This window comes from Pseudophryne corroboree, chromosome 5, assembly GCF_028390025.1.
Source record: "Pseudophryne corroboree isolate aPseCor3 chromosome 5, aPseCor3.hap2, whole genome shotgun sequence".
Classification (NCBI taxonomy): domain Eukaryota; kingdom Metazoa; phylum Chordata; class Amphibia; order Anura; family Myobatrachidae; genus Pseudophryne; species Pseudophryne corroboree.
The window spans coordinates 847295012-847314121 of NC_086448.1; the positions used below are offsets into that span (position 1 = coordinate 847295012).

The 19110-nt window shown below is 53.8% G+C and overlaps 1 protein-coding gene across 1 annotated transcript in view; it reads right to left on the bottom strand.

The window, feature by feature from the left end:
• Positions 1-19110, bottom strand: part of LOC134929706 (SCO-spondin-like) — a 583357-nt gene that overhangs the window by 275081 nt on the left and 289166 nt on the right. The window contains exon 65 of the mRNA XM_063925285.1: positions 1147-1320. Within this exon, the coding sequence (XP_063781355.1) occupies positions 1147-1320 (174 nt within the window). The remainder of the gene's footprint in view (positions 1-1146; positions 1321-19110) is intronic.

A 19110-nucleotide genomic window follows, 5' to 3' on the forward strand; every position in this document is an offset into this window, starting at 1 on the left:
GCGCACTGCCCCTGTCTTACATGGGGGGGGGGGGGGGGGGCGCCACTGTCGTTTCTTGCACACAGCGCTAAAATGGCTAGTTACGGCACTGCACACAGGTCTCAGTATAAACACACACACACACACACACACACACACACACACACACACACACACACACACACGTCTCAGTATACACACACACACACACACACACACACACGTCTCAGTATACACACACACACACACACACACACACAGGTCTCAGTATACACACACACAGGTCTCAGTACACACACACACACACACACACACACACAGGTCTCAGTACACACACACAGGTCTCGGTATATACACACACACACACGTCTCAGTATACACACACACACACACACACAGGTCTCAGTATACACACACACACACACACACAGGTCTCAGTATACACACACACAGGTCTCAGTATCCCTACACACACACACACACACACAGGTCTCAGTACCCCCACACACACAGGTCTCGGTATATACACACACACACGTCTCAGTATACACACACACACACACACACACACACACACACACACACACACACACACGTCTCAGTATGCACACACACACACACACACACACACACGTCTCAGTATACACACACACACACACACACACACACGTCTCAGTATACACACACACACACACACACACACATACACGTCTCAGTATACACACACACACACACACACACACACACGTCTCAGTATACACACACACGTCTCAGTATACACACACACACACACACACACACGTCTCAGTATACACACACACACAGGTCTCAGTATACACACACACACACACACACACACATACACACACACACACACACACATACACGTCTCAGTATACACACACACACACACACACACACACACACACGTCTCAGTATACACACACACACACACACACACAGGTCTCAGTATACACACACACAGGTCTCAGTACACACACACACACACACACACACACACACACAGGTCTCAGTACACACACACACACACACACACACACACACACACACAGGTCTCAGTACACACACACACACACACACACACACACACACACACACACACACACACACAGAGGGGAATGCACGGTGTTTGTGGTGCTCTCTCACCAGGACAGTGCTCCAGATTACAGGGTTCCTCCTCCCGGTCTGGACCCTCACAGGGTGAACCGCCTCCCGAGGGAGCGGGTTCTGTGCAGAATCTGTAGCGGTTCTGGAACCCTCCTCCGCACGTGGATGAACAGTCGCTCCAGGGCGTCCATTGCGACCAGTTCCCATTTACAGCTGCAGAACAATAACATGATGATGGACAAGGATCAGTCTACATATACACACTGCCGTGTCCTAGACGTGTTCCCTACATGTTCTGCCTGACTGTGACACACATCGTCTGGAACGTTCCTATAACCAGATAGAGAAGAGTTTATTGTCCGAACTCCCAACCCCCTATAACGCAATACAGTCACTCACTGGCGGGCAAACCCCATATAACGCAATACAGTCACTCACTGGCGGGCAAACCCCCTATAACGCAATACAGTCACTCACTGTCAGGCAAACCCCCTATAACGCAATACAGTCACTCACTGGCGGGCAAACCCCATATAACGCAATACAGTCACTCACTGGCGGGCAAACCCCCTATAACGCAATACAGTCACTCACTGTCAGGCAAACCCCCTATAACGCAATACAGTCACTCACTGGCGGGCAAACCCCATATAACGCAATACAGTCACTCACTGGCGGGCAAACCCCCTATAACGCAATACAGTCACTCACTGGCGGGCAAACCCCCTATAACGCAATACAGTCACTCACTAGCGGGCAAACCCCCTATAACGCAATACAGTCACTCACTGGCGGGCAAACCCCCTATAACGCAATACAGTCACTCACTGGCGGGCAAACCCCCTATAACGCAATACAATCACTCACTGGCGGGCAAACCACCTATAATGCAATACAGTCACTCACTGGCGGGCAAACCCCCTATAACGCAATACAGTCACTCACTGGCGGGCAAACCCCCTATAACGCAATACAGTCACTCACTGGCGGGCAAACCCCCTATAACGCAATACAGTCACTCACTGGCGGGCAAACCCCCTATAATGCAATACAGTCACTCACTGGCGGGCAAACCCCCTATAACGCAATACAGTCACTCACTGGCGGGCAAACCCCCTATAACGCAATACAGTCACTCACTGGCGGGCAAACCCCCTATAATGCAATACAGTCACTCGCTGTCGGGCAAAACCCCTATAACGCAATACAGTCACTCACTGGCGGGCAAATCCGCTATAACGCAATACAGTCACTCACTGGCGGGCAAACCCCCCGATAACGCAATATAGTCACTCGCTGTCAGGCAAACCCCCTATAACGCAATATAGTCACTCACTGGTGGGCAAACCCCCTATAACGCAATACAGTCACTCACTGGCGGGCAAACCCCCTATAACGCAATACAGTCACTCACTGGCGGGCAAACCCCCTACAACGCAATACAATCACTCACTGGTGGGCAAACCCCCTATAACGCAATACAGTCACTCGCTGTCGGGCAAAACCCCTATAACGCAATACAGTCACTCACTGGCGGGCAAACCCGCTATAACGCAATACAGTCACTCACTGGCGGGCAAACCCCCCGATAATGCAATATAGTCACTCCCTGTCAGGCAAACCCCCTATAACGCAATACAGTCACTCACTGGCGGGCAAACCTCCTATAACGCAATACAGTCACTCACTGTCAGGCAAACCCCCTATAACGCAATACAGTCACTCACTGGCGGGCAAACCCCATATAACGCAATACAGTCACTCACTGGCGGGCAAACCCCCTATAACGCAATACAGTCACTCACTGTCAGGCAAACCCCCTATAACGCAATACAGTCACTCACTGGCGGGCAAACCCCATATAACGCAATACAGTCACTCACTGGCGGGCAAACCCCCTATAACGCAATACAGTCACTCACTGTCAGGCAAACCCCCTATAACGCAATACAGTCACTCACTGGCGGGCAAACCCCATATAACGCAATACAGTCACTCACTGGCGGGCAAACCCCCTATAACGCAATACAGTCACTCACTGGCGGGCAAACCCCCTATAACGCAATACAGTCACTCACTAGCGGGCAAACCCCCTATAACGCAATACAGTCACTCACTGGCGGGCAAACCCCCTATAACGCAATACAGTCACTCACTGGCGGGCAAACCCCCTATAACGCAATACAATCACTCACTGGCGGGCAAACCACCTATAATGCAATACAGTCACTCACTGGCGGGCAAACCCCCTATAACGCAATACAGTCACTCACTGGCGGGCAAACCCCCTATAACGCAATACAGTCACTCACTGGCGGGCAAACCCCCTATAACGCAATACAGTCACTCACTGGCGGGCAAACCCCCTATAATGCAATACAGTCACTCACTGGCGGGCAAACCCCCTATAACGCAATACAGTCACTCACTGGCGGGCAAACCCCCTATAACGCAATACAGTCACTCACTGGCGGGCAAACCCCCTATAATGCAATACAGTCACTCGCTGTCGGGCAAAACCCCTATAACGCAATACAGTCACTCACTGGCGGGCAAATCCGCTATAACGCAATACAGTCACTCACTGGCGGGCAAACCCCCCGATAACGCAATATAGTCACTCGCTGTCAGGCAAACCCCCTATAACGCAATATAGTCACTCACTGGTGGGCAAACCCCCTATAACGCAATACAGTCACTCACTGGCGGGCAAACCCCCTATAACGCAATACAGTCACTCACTGGCGGGCAAACCCCCTACAACGCAATACAATCACTCACTGGTGGGCAAACCCCCTATAACGCAATACAGTCACTCGCTGTCGGGCAAAACCCCTATAACGCAATACAGTCACTCACTGGCGGGCAAACCCGCTATAACGCAATACAGTCACTCACTGGCGGGCAAACCCCCCGATAATGCAATATAGTCACTCCCTGTCAGGCAAACCCCCTATAACGCAATACAGTCACTCACTGGCGGGCAAACCTCCTATAACGCAATACAGTCACTCACTGGCGGGCAAACCTCCTATAACGCAATACAGTCACTCACTGGCGGGCAAACCCCATATAACGCAATACAGTCACTCACTGGCGGGCAAACCCCCTATAACGCAATACAGTCACTCACTGTCAGGCAAACCCCCTATAACGCAATACAGTCACTCACTGGCGGGCAAACCCCATATAACGCAATACAGTCACTCACTGGCGGGCAAACCCCCTATAACGCAATACAGTCACTCACTGTCAGGCAAACCCCCTATAACGCAATACAGTCACTCACTGGCGGGCAAACCCCATATAACGCAATACAGTCACTCACTGGCGGGCAAACCCCCTATAACGCAATACAGTCACTCACTGGCGGGCAAACCCCCTATAACGCAATACAGTCACTCACTAGCGGGCAAACCCCCTATAACGCAATACAGTCACTCACTGGCGGGCAAACCCCCTATAACGCAATACAGTCACTCACTGGCGGGCAAACCCCCTATAACGCAATACAATCACTCACTGGCGGGCAAACCACCTATAATGCAATACAGTCACTCACTGGCGGGCAAACCCCCTATAACGCAATACAGTCACTCACTGGCGGGCAAACCCCCTATAACGCAATACAGTCACTCACTGGCGGGCAAACCCCCTATAACGCAATACAGTCACTCACTGGCGGGCAAACCCCCTATAATGCAATACAGTCACTCACTGGCGGGCAAACCCCCTATAACGCAATACAGTCACTCACTGGCGGGCAAACCCCCTATAACGCAATACAGTCACTCACTGGCGGGCAAACCCCCTATAATGCAATACAGTCACTCGCTGTCGGGCAAAACCCCTATAACGCAATACAGTCACTCACTGGCGGGCAAATCCGCTATAACGCAATACAGTCACTCACTGGCGGGCAAACCCCCCGATAACGCAATATAGTCACTCGCTGTCAGGCAAACCCCCTATAACGCAATATAGTCACTCACTGGTGGGCAAACCCCCTATAACGCAATACAGTCACTCACTGGCGGGCAAACCCCCTATAACGCAATACAGTCACTCACTGGCGGGCAAACCCCCTACAACGCAATACAATCACTCACTGGTGGGCAAACCCCCTATAACGCAATACAGTCACTCGCTGTCGGGCAAAACCCCTATAACGCAATACAGTCACTCACTGGCGGGCAAACCCGCTATAACGCAATACAGTCACTCACTGGCGGGCAAACCCCCCGATAATGCAATATAGTCACTCCCTGTCAGGCAAACCCCCTATAACGCAATACAGTCACTCACTGGCGGGCAAACCTCCTATAACGCAATACAGTCACTCACTGGCGGGCAAACCTCCTATAACGCAATACAGTCACTCACTGGCGGGCAAGCCTCCTATAACGCAATACAGTCACTCGCTGGCGGGCAAAACCCTATAACGCAATACAGTCACTCACTGGCAGGTAAATCCGCTATAACGCAATAGTCACTCACTGGCGGGCAAACCTCCTATAACGCAATACAGTCACTCACTGGCGGGCAAACCTCCTATAACGCAATAGTCACTCACTGGCGGGCAAACCCCTATAACGCAATACAGTCACTCACTGGCGGGCAGACCTCCTATAACGCATTACAGTCTCTCGCTGTCGGGCAAAACCCCTATAACGCAATACAGTCACTCACTGGCGGGCAAACCCGCTATAACGCAATACAGTCACTCACTGGCGGACAAACTCGCTATATCGCAATACAGTCACTCACTGGCGGGCAAACCCCCTATAACGCAATACAGTCACTCACTGGCGGGCAAACTTGCTATAACGCAATACAATCACTCACTGGCGGGCAAACCCCCTATAACGCAATACAGTCACTCACTGCAAACCCCCTATAACGCAATACAGTCACTCACTGGCGGGCAAACCCCCTATAACGCAATACAGTCACTCACTGGCGGGCAAACCCCCTATAACGCAATACAGTCACTCACTGGCAGGCAAACCCCCTATAACGCAATACAGTCACTTACTGGCGGGCAAACCCCCTATAACGCAATACAGTCACTCGCTGTCGGGCAAAGCCCCTATAACGCAATACAGTCACTCACTGGCGGGCAAACCCGCTATAACGCAATACAGTCACTCACTGGCGGGCAAACCCCCCGATAACGCAATACAGTCACTCACTGGCGGGCAAACCCCCCGATAACGCAATACAGTCACTCGCTGTCAGGCAAACCCCCCGATAATGCAATACAGTCACTCACTGGCGGGCAAACCCCCTATAACGCAATACAGTCACTCACTGGCGGGCAAACCTCCAATACCGCAATACAGTCACTCACTGGCGGGCAAACCCCCTATAACGCAATACAGTCACTCACTGGCGGGCAAACCTCCTATAACGCAATACAGTCACTCACTGGCGGGCAAAACCCTATAACGCAATACAGTCACTCACTGGCGGGTAAACCCGCTATAACGCAATAGTCACTCACTGGTGGGCAAACCCGCTATAACGCAATACAGTCACTCACTGGCGGGCAAACCCCCTATAATGCAATGCAGTCACTCACTGGCGGGCAAACCCCCTATAACGCAATACAGTCACTCACTGGCGGGCAAACTCGCTATAACGCAATACAGTCACACACTGGCGGGCAAACTTGCTATAACGCAATACAATCACTCACTGGCGGGCAGACCTCCTATAACGCAATACAGTCACTCACTGGCGGGCAAACCCCCTATAACGCAATACAGTCACTCACTGGCGGGCAAACCTCCTATAACGCAATACAGTCACTCACTGGCGGGCAAACCTCCTATAACGCAATACAGTCACTCACTGGCGGGCAAAACCCTATAACGCAATACAGTCACTCACTGGCGGGCAAACCCCCTATAACGCAATACAGTCACTCACTGGCGGGCAAACTCGCTATAACGCAATACAGTCACACACTGGCGGGCAAACTTCCCGATAATGCAATATAGTCACTCCCTGTCAGGCAAACCCCCTATAACGCAATACAGTCACTCACTGGCGGGCAAACCTCCTATAACGCAATACAGTCACTCACTGGCGGGCAAACCTCCTATAACGCAATACAGTCACTCACTGGCGGGCAAGCCTCCTATAACGCAATACAGTCACTCGCTGGCGGGCAAAACCCTATAACGCAATACAGTCACTCACTGGCGGGTAAATCCGCTATAACGCAATAGTCACTCACTGGCGGGCAAACCTCCTATAACGCAATACAGTCACTCACTGGCGGGCAAACCTCCTATAACGCAATAGTCACTCACTGGCGGGCAAACCCCTATAACGCAATACAGTCACTCACTGGCGGGCAGACCTCCTATAACGCATTACAGTCTCTCGCTGTCGGGCAAAACCCCTATAACGCAATACAGTCACTCACTGGCGGGCAAACCCCCTATAACGCAATACAGTCACTCACTGGCGGACAAACTCGCTATAACGCAATACAGTCACTCACTGGCGGGCAAACCCCCTATAACGCAATACAGTCACTCACTGGCGGGCAAACTTGCTATAACGCAATACAATCACTCACTGGCGGGCAAACCCCCTATAACGCAATACAGTCACTCACTGCAAACCCCCTATAACGCAATACAGTCACTCACTGGCGGGCAAACCCCCTATAACGCAATACAGTCACTCACTGGCGGGCAAACCCCCTATAACGCAATACAGTCACTCACTGGCAGGCAAACCCCCTATAACGCAATACAGTCACTTACTGGCGGGCAAACCCCCTATAACGCAATACAGTCACTCGCTGTCGGGCAAAGCCCCTATAACGCAATACAGTCACTCACTGGCGGGCAAACCCGCTATAACGCAATACAGTCACTCACTGGCGGGCAAACCCCCCGATAACGCAATACAGTCACTCACTGGCGGGCAAACCCCCCGATAACGCAATACAGTCACTCGCTGTCAGGCAAACCCCCCGATAATGCAATACAGTCACTCACTGGCGCGCAAACCCCCTATAACGCAATACAGTCACTCACTGGCGGGCAAACCTCCAATACCGCAATACAGTCACTCACTGGCGGGCAAACCTCCTATAACGCAATACAGTCACTCACTGGCGGGCAAAACCCTATAACGCAATACAGTCACTCACTGGCGGGTAAACCCGCTATAACGCAATAGTCACTCACTGGTGGGCAAACCCGCTATAACGCAATACAGTCACTCACTGGCGGGCAAACCCCCTATAATGCAATACAGTCACTCACTGGCGGGCAAACCCCCTATAACGCAATACAGTCACTCACTGGCGGGCAAACTCGCTATAACGCAATACAGTCACACACTGGCGGGCAAACTTGCTATAACGCAATACAATCACTCACTGGCGGGCAGACCTCCTATAACGCAATACAGTCACTCACTGGCGGGCAAACCCCCTATAACGCAATACAGTCACTCACTGGCGGGCAAACCTCCTATAACGCAATACAGTCACTCACTGGCGGGCAAACCTCCTATAACGCAATACAGTCACTCACTGGCGGGCAAAACCCTATAACGCAATACAGTCACTCACTGGCGGGCAAACCCCCTATAACGCAATACAGTCACTCACTGGCGGGCAAACTCGCTATAACGCAATACAGTCACACACTGGCGGGCAAACTTGCTATAACGCAATACAATCACTCACTGGCGGGCAGACCTCCTATAACGCAATACAGTCACTCACTGGCGGGCAAACCCCCTATAACGCAATACAGTCATTTACTGGCGGGCAAACCTCCTATAACGCAATACAGTCACTCACTGGCGGGCAAACCCCCCTACAACGCAATACAGTCACTCACTGGCGGGCAAACCCCCTATAACACAATACAGTTACTCACTGGCGGGCAAACCCCCTATAACGCAATAGTCACTCACTGGCGGGCAAACCCCCTATAACGCAATACAGTCACTCACTGGCGGGCAAACCCCCTATAACGCAATACAGTCACTCACTGGCGGGCAAAGCTCCTATAACGCAATACAGTCACTCACTGGCGGGCAAACCCCCTATAACGCAATACAGTCACTCACTGGCGGGCAAAACCCTATAACGCAATACAGTCACTCACTGGCGGGTAAACCCGCTATAACGCAATAGTCACTCACTGGTGGGCAAACCCGCTATAACGCAATACAGTCACTCACTGGCGGGCAAACCCCCTATAACGCAATACAGTCACTCACTGGCGGGCAAACCCCCTATAACGCAATACAGTCACTCACTGGCGGGCAAACTCGCTATAACGCAATACAGTCACACACTGGCGGGCAAACTTGCTATAACGCAATACAATCACTCACTGGCGGGCAGACCTCCTATAACGCAATACAGTCACTCACTGGCGGGCAAACCCCCTATAACGCAATACAGTCACTCACTGGCGGGCAAACCTCCTATAACGCAATACAGTCACTCACTGGCGGGTAAACCCCCTATAACGCAATACAGTCACTCACTGGCGGGCAAACCCCCTATAACGCAATACAGTCACTCACTGGCGGGCAAACCCCCTATAACGCAATACAGTCACTCACTGGCGGGCAAACCTCCTATAACGCAATACAGTCACTCACTGGCGGGCAAACCCCCTATAACGCAATACAGTCACTCACTGGCGGGGAAACCCCCTATAACGCAATACAGTCACTCACTGGCGGGCAAACCCCCTATAACGCAATACAGTCACTCACTGGCGGGCAAACCCCCTATAACGCAATACAGTCACTCACTGGCGGGCAAACCTCCTATAACGCAATACAGTCACTCACTGGCGGGTAAACCCCCTATAACGCAATACAGTCACTCACTGGCGGGCAAACCACCTATAACGCAATACAGTCACTCACTGGCGGGCAAACCCCCTATAACACAATACAGTCACTCACTGGCGGGCAAACCTCCTATAACGCAATACAGTCACTCACTGGCGGGCAAACCCCCTATAACGCAATACAGTCACTCACTGGCGGGCAAACCCCCTATAACGCAATACAGTCACTCACTGGCGGGCAAGCCCCCTATAACGCAATACAGTCACTCACTGGCGGGCAAACCCCCTATAACGCAATACAGTCACTCACTGGCGGGCAAACCCCCTATAACGCAATACAGTCACTCACTGGCGGGCAAACCCCCTATAACGCAATACAGTCACTCACTGGCGGGCAAACCCCCTATAACGCAATACAGTCACTCACTGGCGGGCAAACCCCCTATAACGCAATACAGTCACTCACTGGCGGGCAAACCCCCTATAACGCAATACAGTCACTCACTGGCGGGCAAACCCCCTATAACGCAATACAGTCACTCACTGGCGGGCAAACCCCCTATAACGCAATACAGTCACTCACTGGCGGGCAAACCCCCTATAACGCAATACAGTCACTCACGGGCGGGCAAACCCCCTATAACGCAATACAGTCACTCACGGGCGAGCACTCTCGTCTGATGCAGAGCGTAAATCTTGCATGAATTCACACAGCAGGCACTGCAGAGCGTACACAGTAGGAGGAGGATGTCGTATCTCCACTTGTCACTGAGACGTAACTTGCGCTGTCACATGGGCAGAGGTCAGGGTTCTGATGTACTGTGCTAGGAAGCGTAATACACCCCTTTCCAGGCGGATTATTTGCGCACTGTGTAGGCTGGTGCATTGTGTCCTGGTAACGATGACGGGAAGCAAACCCAGCACACGGATATGCGCGATACGTACAGCACATCTCTGTATATGGGCGTATCTATACATATTATCCATGCGGGAGTATCTCTGGGAGCTGCAGGATGGGGGAACAGAGAGGACTGGGTAGTAACGGCACCAGAGTACCAACGTACACTAAGGGAGCACCATGCAGGTGCCCAGCAATACAGTGGTGCCCAGTATACTCCATTGCCCCATGTCCAGTGCCCATTATATACTCCTCAGTCCTCTCCATGACCCCATAGCCAGTGAACAGTATATTCCTCCCCATGTCCAGTGCCCAGTATACTCCTCCCCATGGCCAGTGCCCAGTATACTCCTCTCCATGGCCAGTGCCCAGTATACTCCTCCCCATGGCCAGTGCCCAGTATATTCCTCCCCATGTCCAGTGCCCAGTATACTCCTCCCCATGTCCAGTGCCCAGTATACTCCTTACCATGGCCAGTGCCCAGTATACTCCTCTCCATGGCCAGTGCCCAGTATACTTCTCCCCATGGCCAGTGCCCAGTATATTCCTCCCCATGTCCAGTGCCCAGTATACTCCTCCCCATGTCCAGTGCCCAGTATACTCCTCTCCATGGCCGGTGCCCAGTATACTCCTCCCCATGGCCAGTGCCCAGTATACTCCTCCCCATGACCAGTGCCCAGTATAGTCCTCTCCATGGACAGTGCCCCGTATACTCCTCCCCATGTCCAGTGCCCAGTATACTCCTCCCCATGGCCAGTGCCCACTATACTCCTCCCCATTGGCAGTGCCCAGTATACTCCTCCCCATGGCCAGTGCCCAGTATACTCCTCCCCATTGGCAGTGCCCAGTATACTCCTTACCATGACCACTGCCCAGTATATTCCTCTCAATGGACAGTGCCCAGTATACTCCTCCCCATGGCCGGTGCCCAGTATACTCCTCCCCATGACCAGTGCCCAGTATACTCCTCCCCATGGCCAGTGCCCACTATACTCCTCCCCATTGGCAGTGCCCAGTATACTCCTCTCCATGGCCAGTGCCCAGTATACTCCTCCCCATGGCCAGTGCCCAGTATACTCCTTACCATGACCAGTGCCCAGTATACTCCTCCCCATGGCCAGTGCCCAGTATACTCCTCCCCATGGCCAGTGCCCAGTATACTCCTCCCCATGGCCAGTGCCCAGTATAATCCTCCCCATGACCAGTGCCCAGTATAATCCTCCCCATGACCAGTGCCCAGTATATTCCTCTCCATGGACAGTGCCCAGTATACTCCTCCCCATGGCCAGTGCCCAGTATAATCCTCCCCATGACCAGTGCCCAGTATAATCCTCCCCATGACCAGTGCCCAGTATACTCCTCTCAATGGCAAGTGCCCAGTATACTCCTTACCATGACCAGTGCACCGTATACTCCTCCCCATGGACAGTGCCCAGTATACTCCTCTCCATGGCCAGTGCCCAGTATACTCCTCCCCGTGACCAGTATACTCCTTACCATGACCAGTGCCCAGTATAATCCTCTCCATGACCAGTGCCCAGTATAATCCTCCCCATGACCAGTGCCCAGTATACTCCTCCCCATGGCCAGTGCCCAGTATAATCCTCCCCATGACCAGTGCCCAGTATAATCCTCCCCATGACCAGTGCCCAGTATACTCCTCTCCATGGCCAGTGCCCAGTATAATCTTCCCCATGACCAGTGCCCAGTATAATCCTCCCCATGACCAGTGCCCAGTATAATCCTCCCCATGACCAGTGCCCAGTATACTCCTCTCCATGGCCAGTGCCCACTATACTCCTCCCCATGGCCAGTGCCCAGTATAATCCTCCCCATGACCAGTGCCCAGTATAATCCTCCCCATGACCAGTGCCCAGTATACTCCTCTCAATGGCAAGTGCCCAGTATACTCCTTACCATGACCAGTGCACCGTATACTCCTCCCCATGGACAGTGCCCAGTATACTCCTCTCCATGGCCAGTGCCCAGTATACTCCTCCCCGTGACCAGTATACTCCTTACCATGACCAGTGCCCAGTATAATCCTCTCCATGACCAGTGCCCAGTATATTCCTCTCCATGGACAGTGCCCAGTATACTCCTCCCAATGGCCAGTGCCCAGTATAATCCTCCCCATGACCAGTGCCCACTATACTCCTCCCCATGGCCAGTGCCCAGTATAATCCTCCCCATGACCAGTGCCCAGTATAATCCTCCCCATGACCAGTGCCCAGTATACTCCTCTCCATGGACAGTGCCCAGTATACTCCTTACCATGACCAGTGCACCGTATACTCCTCCCCATGGACAGTGCCCAGTATACTCCTCTCCATGGCCAGTGCCCAGTATACTCCTCCCCGTGACCAGTGACCAGTATACTCCTTACCATGACCAGTGACCAGTATACTCCTCTCCATGACCAGTGCCCAGTATATTCCTCTCCATGGCCGGTGCCCAGTATACTCCTCCCAATGGCCAGTGCCCAGTATACTCCTCCCCATGGCCAGTGCCCAGTATATTCCTCTCCATGGACAGTGCCCAGTATACTCCTCCCAATGGCCAGTGCCCAGTATACTCCTCCCCATGGCCAGTGCCCAGTATATTCCTCTCCATGGACAGTGCCCAGTATACTCCTCCCCATGGCCAGTGCCCAGTATACTCCTCCCCATGGCCAGTGCCCAGTATACTCCTTACCATGACCAGTGCCCAGTATACTCCTCCCCATGGCCAGTGCCCAGTATTCTCCTCCCCATGGCCAGTGCCCAGTATAATCCTCCCCATGACCAGTGCCCAGTATATTCCTCTCCATGGACAGTGCCCAGTATACTCTTTCCCATGGCCAGTGCCCAGTATAATCCTCCCCAAGACCAGTGCCCACTATACTCCTCCCCATGACCAGTGCCCAGTATATTCCTCTCCATGTCCAGTGCCCAGTATACTCCTCTATATGGCCAGTGCCCATAATACTACTCCCCATGACCCCATAGCCAGTGCCCAGTATACTACTCCCCGTGGCCAGTGCCCAGTATACTCCCCGTGTCCAGTTCCTCCCGTGGCCAGTACCCAGTATACTCCTCCCCATGGCCAGTGCCCAGTATACTCCTCCCCATGTCCAGTGCCCAGTATACTCCTTTCCATGGCCAGTGCCCATAATACTACTCCCCATGACCCCATAGCCAGTGCCCAGTATACTCCTCCCCGTGGCCAGTGCCCAGTATACTCCTCCCCGTGTCCAGTTCCTCCCCGTGGCCAGTGCCCAGTATACTACTCCCCATGGCCAGTGCCCAGTATACTCCTCCCCATGTCCAGTTCCTCCCCGTGGCCAGTACCCAGTATACTCCTCCCCATGGCCAGTGCCCAGTATACTCCTCCCCATGTCCAGTGCCCAGTATACTCCTTTCCATGGCCAGTGCCCATAATACTACTCCCCATGACCCCATAGCCAGTGCCCAGTATACTCCTCCCCGTGGCCAGTGCCCAGTATACTCCTCCCCGTGTCCAGTTCCTCCCCGTGGCCAGTGCCCAGTATACTACTCCCCATGGCCAGTGCCCAGTATACTCCTCCCCATGTCCAGTGCCCAGTATACTCCTCCCCATGGCCAGTGCCCAGTATACTCCTCTCCATGGCCAGTGCCCACTATACTCCTCCCCATGGCCAGTGCCCAGTATACTCCTCCCCATGGCCAGTGCCCAGTATACTCCTCCCCATGGCCAGTGCCCAGTATACTCCTTACTATGGCCGGTGCCCAGTATACTCCACTCCATGGCTGGAGCCCAGTATACTCCTCCCCATGGCCGGTGCCCAGTATACTCCTTACCATGACCAGTGCCCAGTGTACTCCTCCCCATGACCAGTGCCCAGTATACTCCTCCCCATGGCCAGTGCCCAATATATTCCTCCCCATGACCAGTGCCCAGTATACTCCTCCCCATGGCCAGTGCCCAATATATTCCTCCCCATGACCAGTGCCCAGTATACTCCTCCCCATGACCAGTGCCCAGTATACTCCTTACCATGACCAGTGCCCAGTATACTCCTCCCCATGGCCAGTGCCCAATATATTCCTCCCCATGACCAGTGCCCAGTATACTCCTCCCCATGACCAGTGCCCAGTATACTCCTTACCATGACCAGTGCACAGTATACTCCTCTTCATGACCAGTGCCCAGTATACTCCTTATCATGACCAGTGCCCAGTATACTCCTCCCCATGACCAGTGACCAGTATACTCCTCCCCATGACCAGTGCCCAGTATACTCCTTCCCATGGCCGGTGCCCAGTATACTCCTTCCCATGGCCGGTGCCCAGTATACTCCTCCCCATGGCCAGTGTCCAGTATACTCCTCCCCATGGCCGGTGCCCAGTATACTCCTCCCCATGGCCGGTGCCCAGTATACTCCTCCCCATGGCCGGTGCCCAGTATACTCCTCCCCATGGCCGGTGCCCAGTATACTCCTCCCCATGGCCGGTGCCCAGTATACTCCTCCCCATGGCCAGTGCCCGGTATACTCCTCTATATGGCTGGTGCCCAGTAAAACTCCTCCCCATGGCCAGTGACCAGTATACTCCTCTCCATGGCCGGTGCCCAGTATACTCCTCCCCATGGCCAGTGCCCAGTATACTCCTCCCCATGACCAGTGCCCAGTATATTCCTCCCCATGGCCAGTGCCCACTATACTCCTCCCCATTGGCAGTGCAAGTATACTCCTCCCCATGGCCAGTGCCCACTATACTCCTCCCCATTGGCAGTCCCCAGTATACTCCTCCCCATGGCCAGTGCCCAGTATACTCCTCTCCATGGCCAGTGCCCAGTATACTCCTCCCCATGGCCAGTGCCCAGTATACTCCTTACCATGACCAGTGCCCAGTGTACTCCTCCCCATGACCAGTGCCCAGTATACTCCTTACTATGGCCGGTGCCCAGTATACTCCTCTCCATGGCTGGTGCCCAGTATACTCCTCCCCATGGCCGGTGCCCAGTATACTCCTCCCCATGGCCGGTGCCCAGTATACTCCTTACCATGACCAGTGCCCAGTGTACTCCTCCCCATGACCAGTGCCCAGTATACTCCTCCCCATGGCCAGTGCCCAATATATTCCTCCCCATGACCAGTGCCCAGTATACTCCTCCCCATGGCCAGTGCCCAATATATTCCTCCCCATGACCAGTGCTCAGTATAGTCCTCCCCATGACCAGTGCCCAGTATACTCCTTACCATGACCAGTGCCCAGTATACTCCTCCCCATGGCCAGTTCCCAATATATTCCTCCCCATGACCAGTGCCCAGTATACTCCTCCCCATGACCAGTGCCCAGTATACTCCTTACCATGACCAGTGCCCAGTATACTCCTTACCATAACCAGTGCACAGTATACTCCTCTCCATGACCAGTGCCCAGTATACTCCTTATCATGACCAGTGCCCAGTATACTCCTTCCCATGTCCAGTGCCCAGTATACTCTTCTCCATGGCCAGTGCCCATAATACTACTCCCCATGACCCCATAGCCAGTGCCCAGTATACTCCTCCCCGTGGCCAGTGCCCAGTATACTCCTACCCGTGTCCAGTTCCTCCCCGTGGCCAGTGCCCAGTATACTACTCCCCATGGCCAGTGCCCAGTATACCCCTCCCCATGTCCAGTGCCCAGTATACTCCTCCCCATGGCCAGTGCCCAGTATACTCCTCCCCATGGCCAGTGCCCAGTATACTCCTCTCCATGGCCAGTGCCCAGTATACTCCTCCCCATGGCCAGTGCCCAGTATACTCCTTACCATGACCAGTGCCCAGTGTACTCCTCCCCATGACCAGTGCCCAGTATATCCTTACTATGGCCGGTGCCCAGTATACTCCTCTCCATGGCTGGTGCCCAGTATACGCCTCCCCATGGCCGGTGCCCAGTATACTCCTCCCCATGGCCGGTGCCCAGTATACTCCTTACCATGACCAGTGCCCAGTGTACTCCTCCCCATGACCAGTGCCCAGTATACTCCTCCCCATGGCCAGTGCCCAGTATATTCCTCTCCATGACCAGTGCCCAGTATACTCCTCTACATGGCCAGTGCCCAGTATACTCTCCATGGCCAGTGCCCAGTATACTCCTCTCCATGGCCAGTGCCCAGTATACTCCTCTCCATGGCCAGTGCCCAGTATACTCCTCCCCATGGCCAGTGCCCAGTATACTCCTTACTATGGCCGGTGCCCAGTATACTCCTCTCCATGGCCAGTGCCCAGTATACTCCTCCCCATGGCCAGTGCCCAGTATACTCCTCCTCATGACCAGTGCCCAGTATACTCCTCCCACTGACAAGTGCCCAGTATACTCCTCTCCATGACCAGTGCCCAGTATACTCCTCCCCATGGCCGGAGCCCAGTATACTCCTCCCCATGGCCAGTGTCCATTATACTCCTCCCCATGGCCGGTGCCCAGTATACTCCTCCCCATGGCCGGTGCCCAGTATACTCCTCCCCATGGCCGGTGCCCAGTGTACTCCTCCCCATGGCCGGTGCCCGGTATTCTCCTCTATATGGCCGGTGCCCAATAAAACTCCTCCCCATGGCCGGTGACCAGTATACTCCTCTTCATGGCCGGTGCCCAGTATACTCCTCCCCATGGCCAGTGCCCAGTATACTCCTCTCCATGACAGTGCCCATTATATTCCTCTCCATGACAGTGCCCAGTATACTCCTCCCCATGTCCAGTGCCCAGTATACTCCTCCCCATGGCCAGTGCCCACTATACTCCTCCCCATTGGCAGTGCCCAGTATACTCCTCCCCATGGCCAGTGTCCAGTATACTCCTCCCCACTGGCAGTGCCCAGTATACTCCTTACCATGACCAGTGCCCAGTATATTCCTCTCCATGGACAGTGCCCAGTATACTCCTCCCCATGGCCGGTGCCCAGTATACTCCTCCCCATGACCAGTGCCCAATATACACCTCCCCATGGCCAGTGCCCTCTATATTCCTCCCCATTGGCAGTGCCCAGTATACTCCTCTCCATGGCCAGTGCCCAGTATACTCCTCCCCATGGCCAATGCCCAGTATACTCCTTACCATGACCAGTGCCCAGAATACTCCTCCCCATGACCAGTGCCCAGTATATTCCTCTCCATGGACAGTGCCCAGTATACTCCTCCCCATGGCCAGTGCCCAGTATACTCCTCCCCATGGCCAGTGCCCAGTATACTCTTAACCATGACCAGTGCCCAGTATACTCCTCCCCATGGCCAGTGCCTAGTATACTCCTTACCATGACCAGTGCCCAGTATACTCCTCCCCATGGCCAGTGCCCAGTATATTCCTCTCCATGACCAGTGCCCAGTATACTCCTCTACATGGCCAGTGCCCAGTATACTCTCCATGGCCAGTGCCCAGTATACTCCTCCCCATGGCCAGTGCCCAGTATATTCCTCCCCATGACCAGTGCCCAGTATAGTCCTCCCCATGACCAGTGCCCAGTATACTCCTTACCATGACCAGTGCCCAGTATACTCCTCCCCATGGCCAGTTCCCAATATATTCCTCCCCATGACCAGTGCCCAGTATACTCCTCCCCATGACCAGTGCCCAGTATACTCCTTACCATGACCAGTGCCCAGTATACTCCTCTCCATGACCAGTGCCCAGTATACTCCTTATCATGACCAGAGCCCAGTATACTCCTTACCATGACCAGTGACCAGTATACTCCTTACCATGACCAGTGCCCAGTATACTCCTCTCCATGGCCAGTGCCCAGTATACTCCTCCCCATGGCCAGTGCCCAGTATACTCCTCCCACTGACCAGTGCCCAGTATACTCCTCCCACTGACCAGTGCCCAGTATACTCCTCTCCATGACCAGTGCCCAGTATACTTCTCCCCATGGCCGGAGCCCAGTATACTCCTCCCCATGGCCGGTGCCCAGTATACTCCTCCCCATGGCCAGTGTCCATTATACTCCTCCCCATGGCCGGTGCCCAGTATACTCCTCCCCATGGCCGGTGCCCAGTATACTCCTCCCCATGGCCGGTGCCCAGTGTACTCCTCCCCATGGCCGGTGCCCGGTATTCTCCTCTATATGGCCGGTGCCCAATAAAACTCCTCCCCATGGCCGGTGACCAGTATACTCCTCTTCATGGCCGGTGCCCAGCATACTCCTCCCCATGGCCAGTGCCCAGTATACTCCTCTCCATGACAGTGCCCATTATATTCCTCTCCATGACAGTGCCCAGTATACTCCTCCCCATGTCCAGTGCCCAGTATACTCCTCCCCATG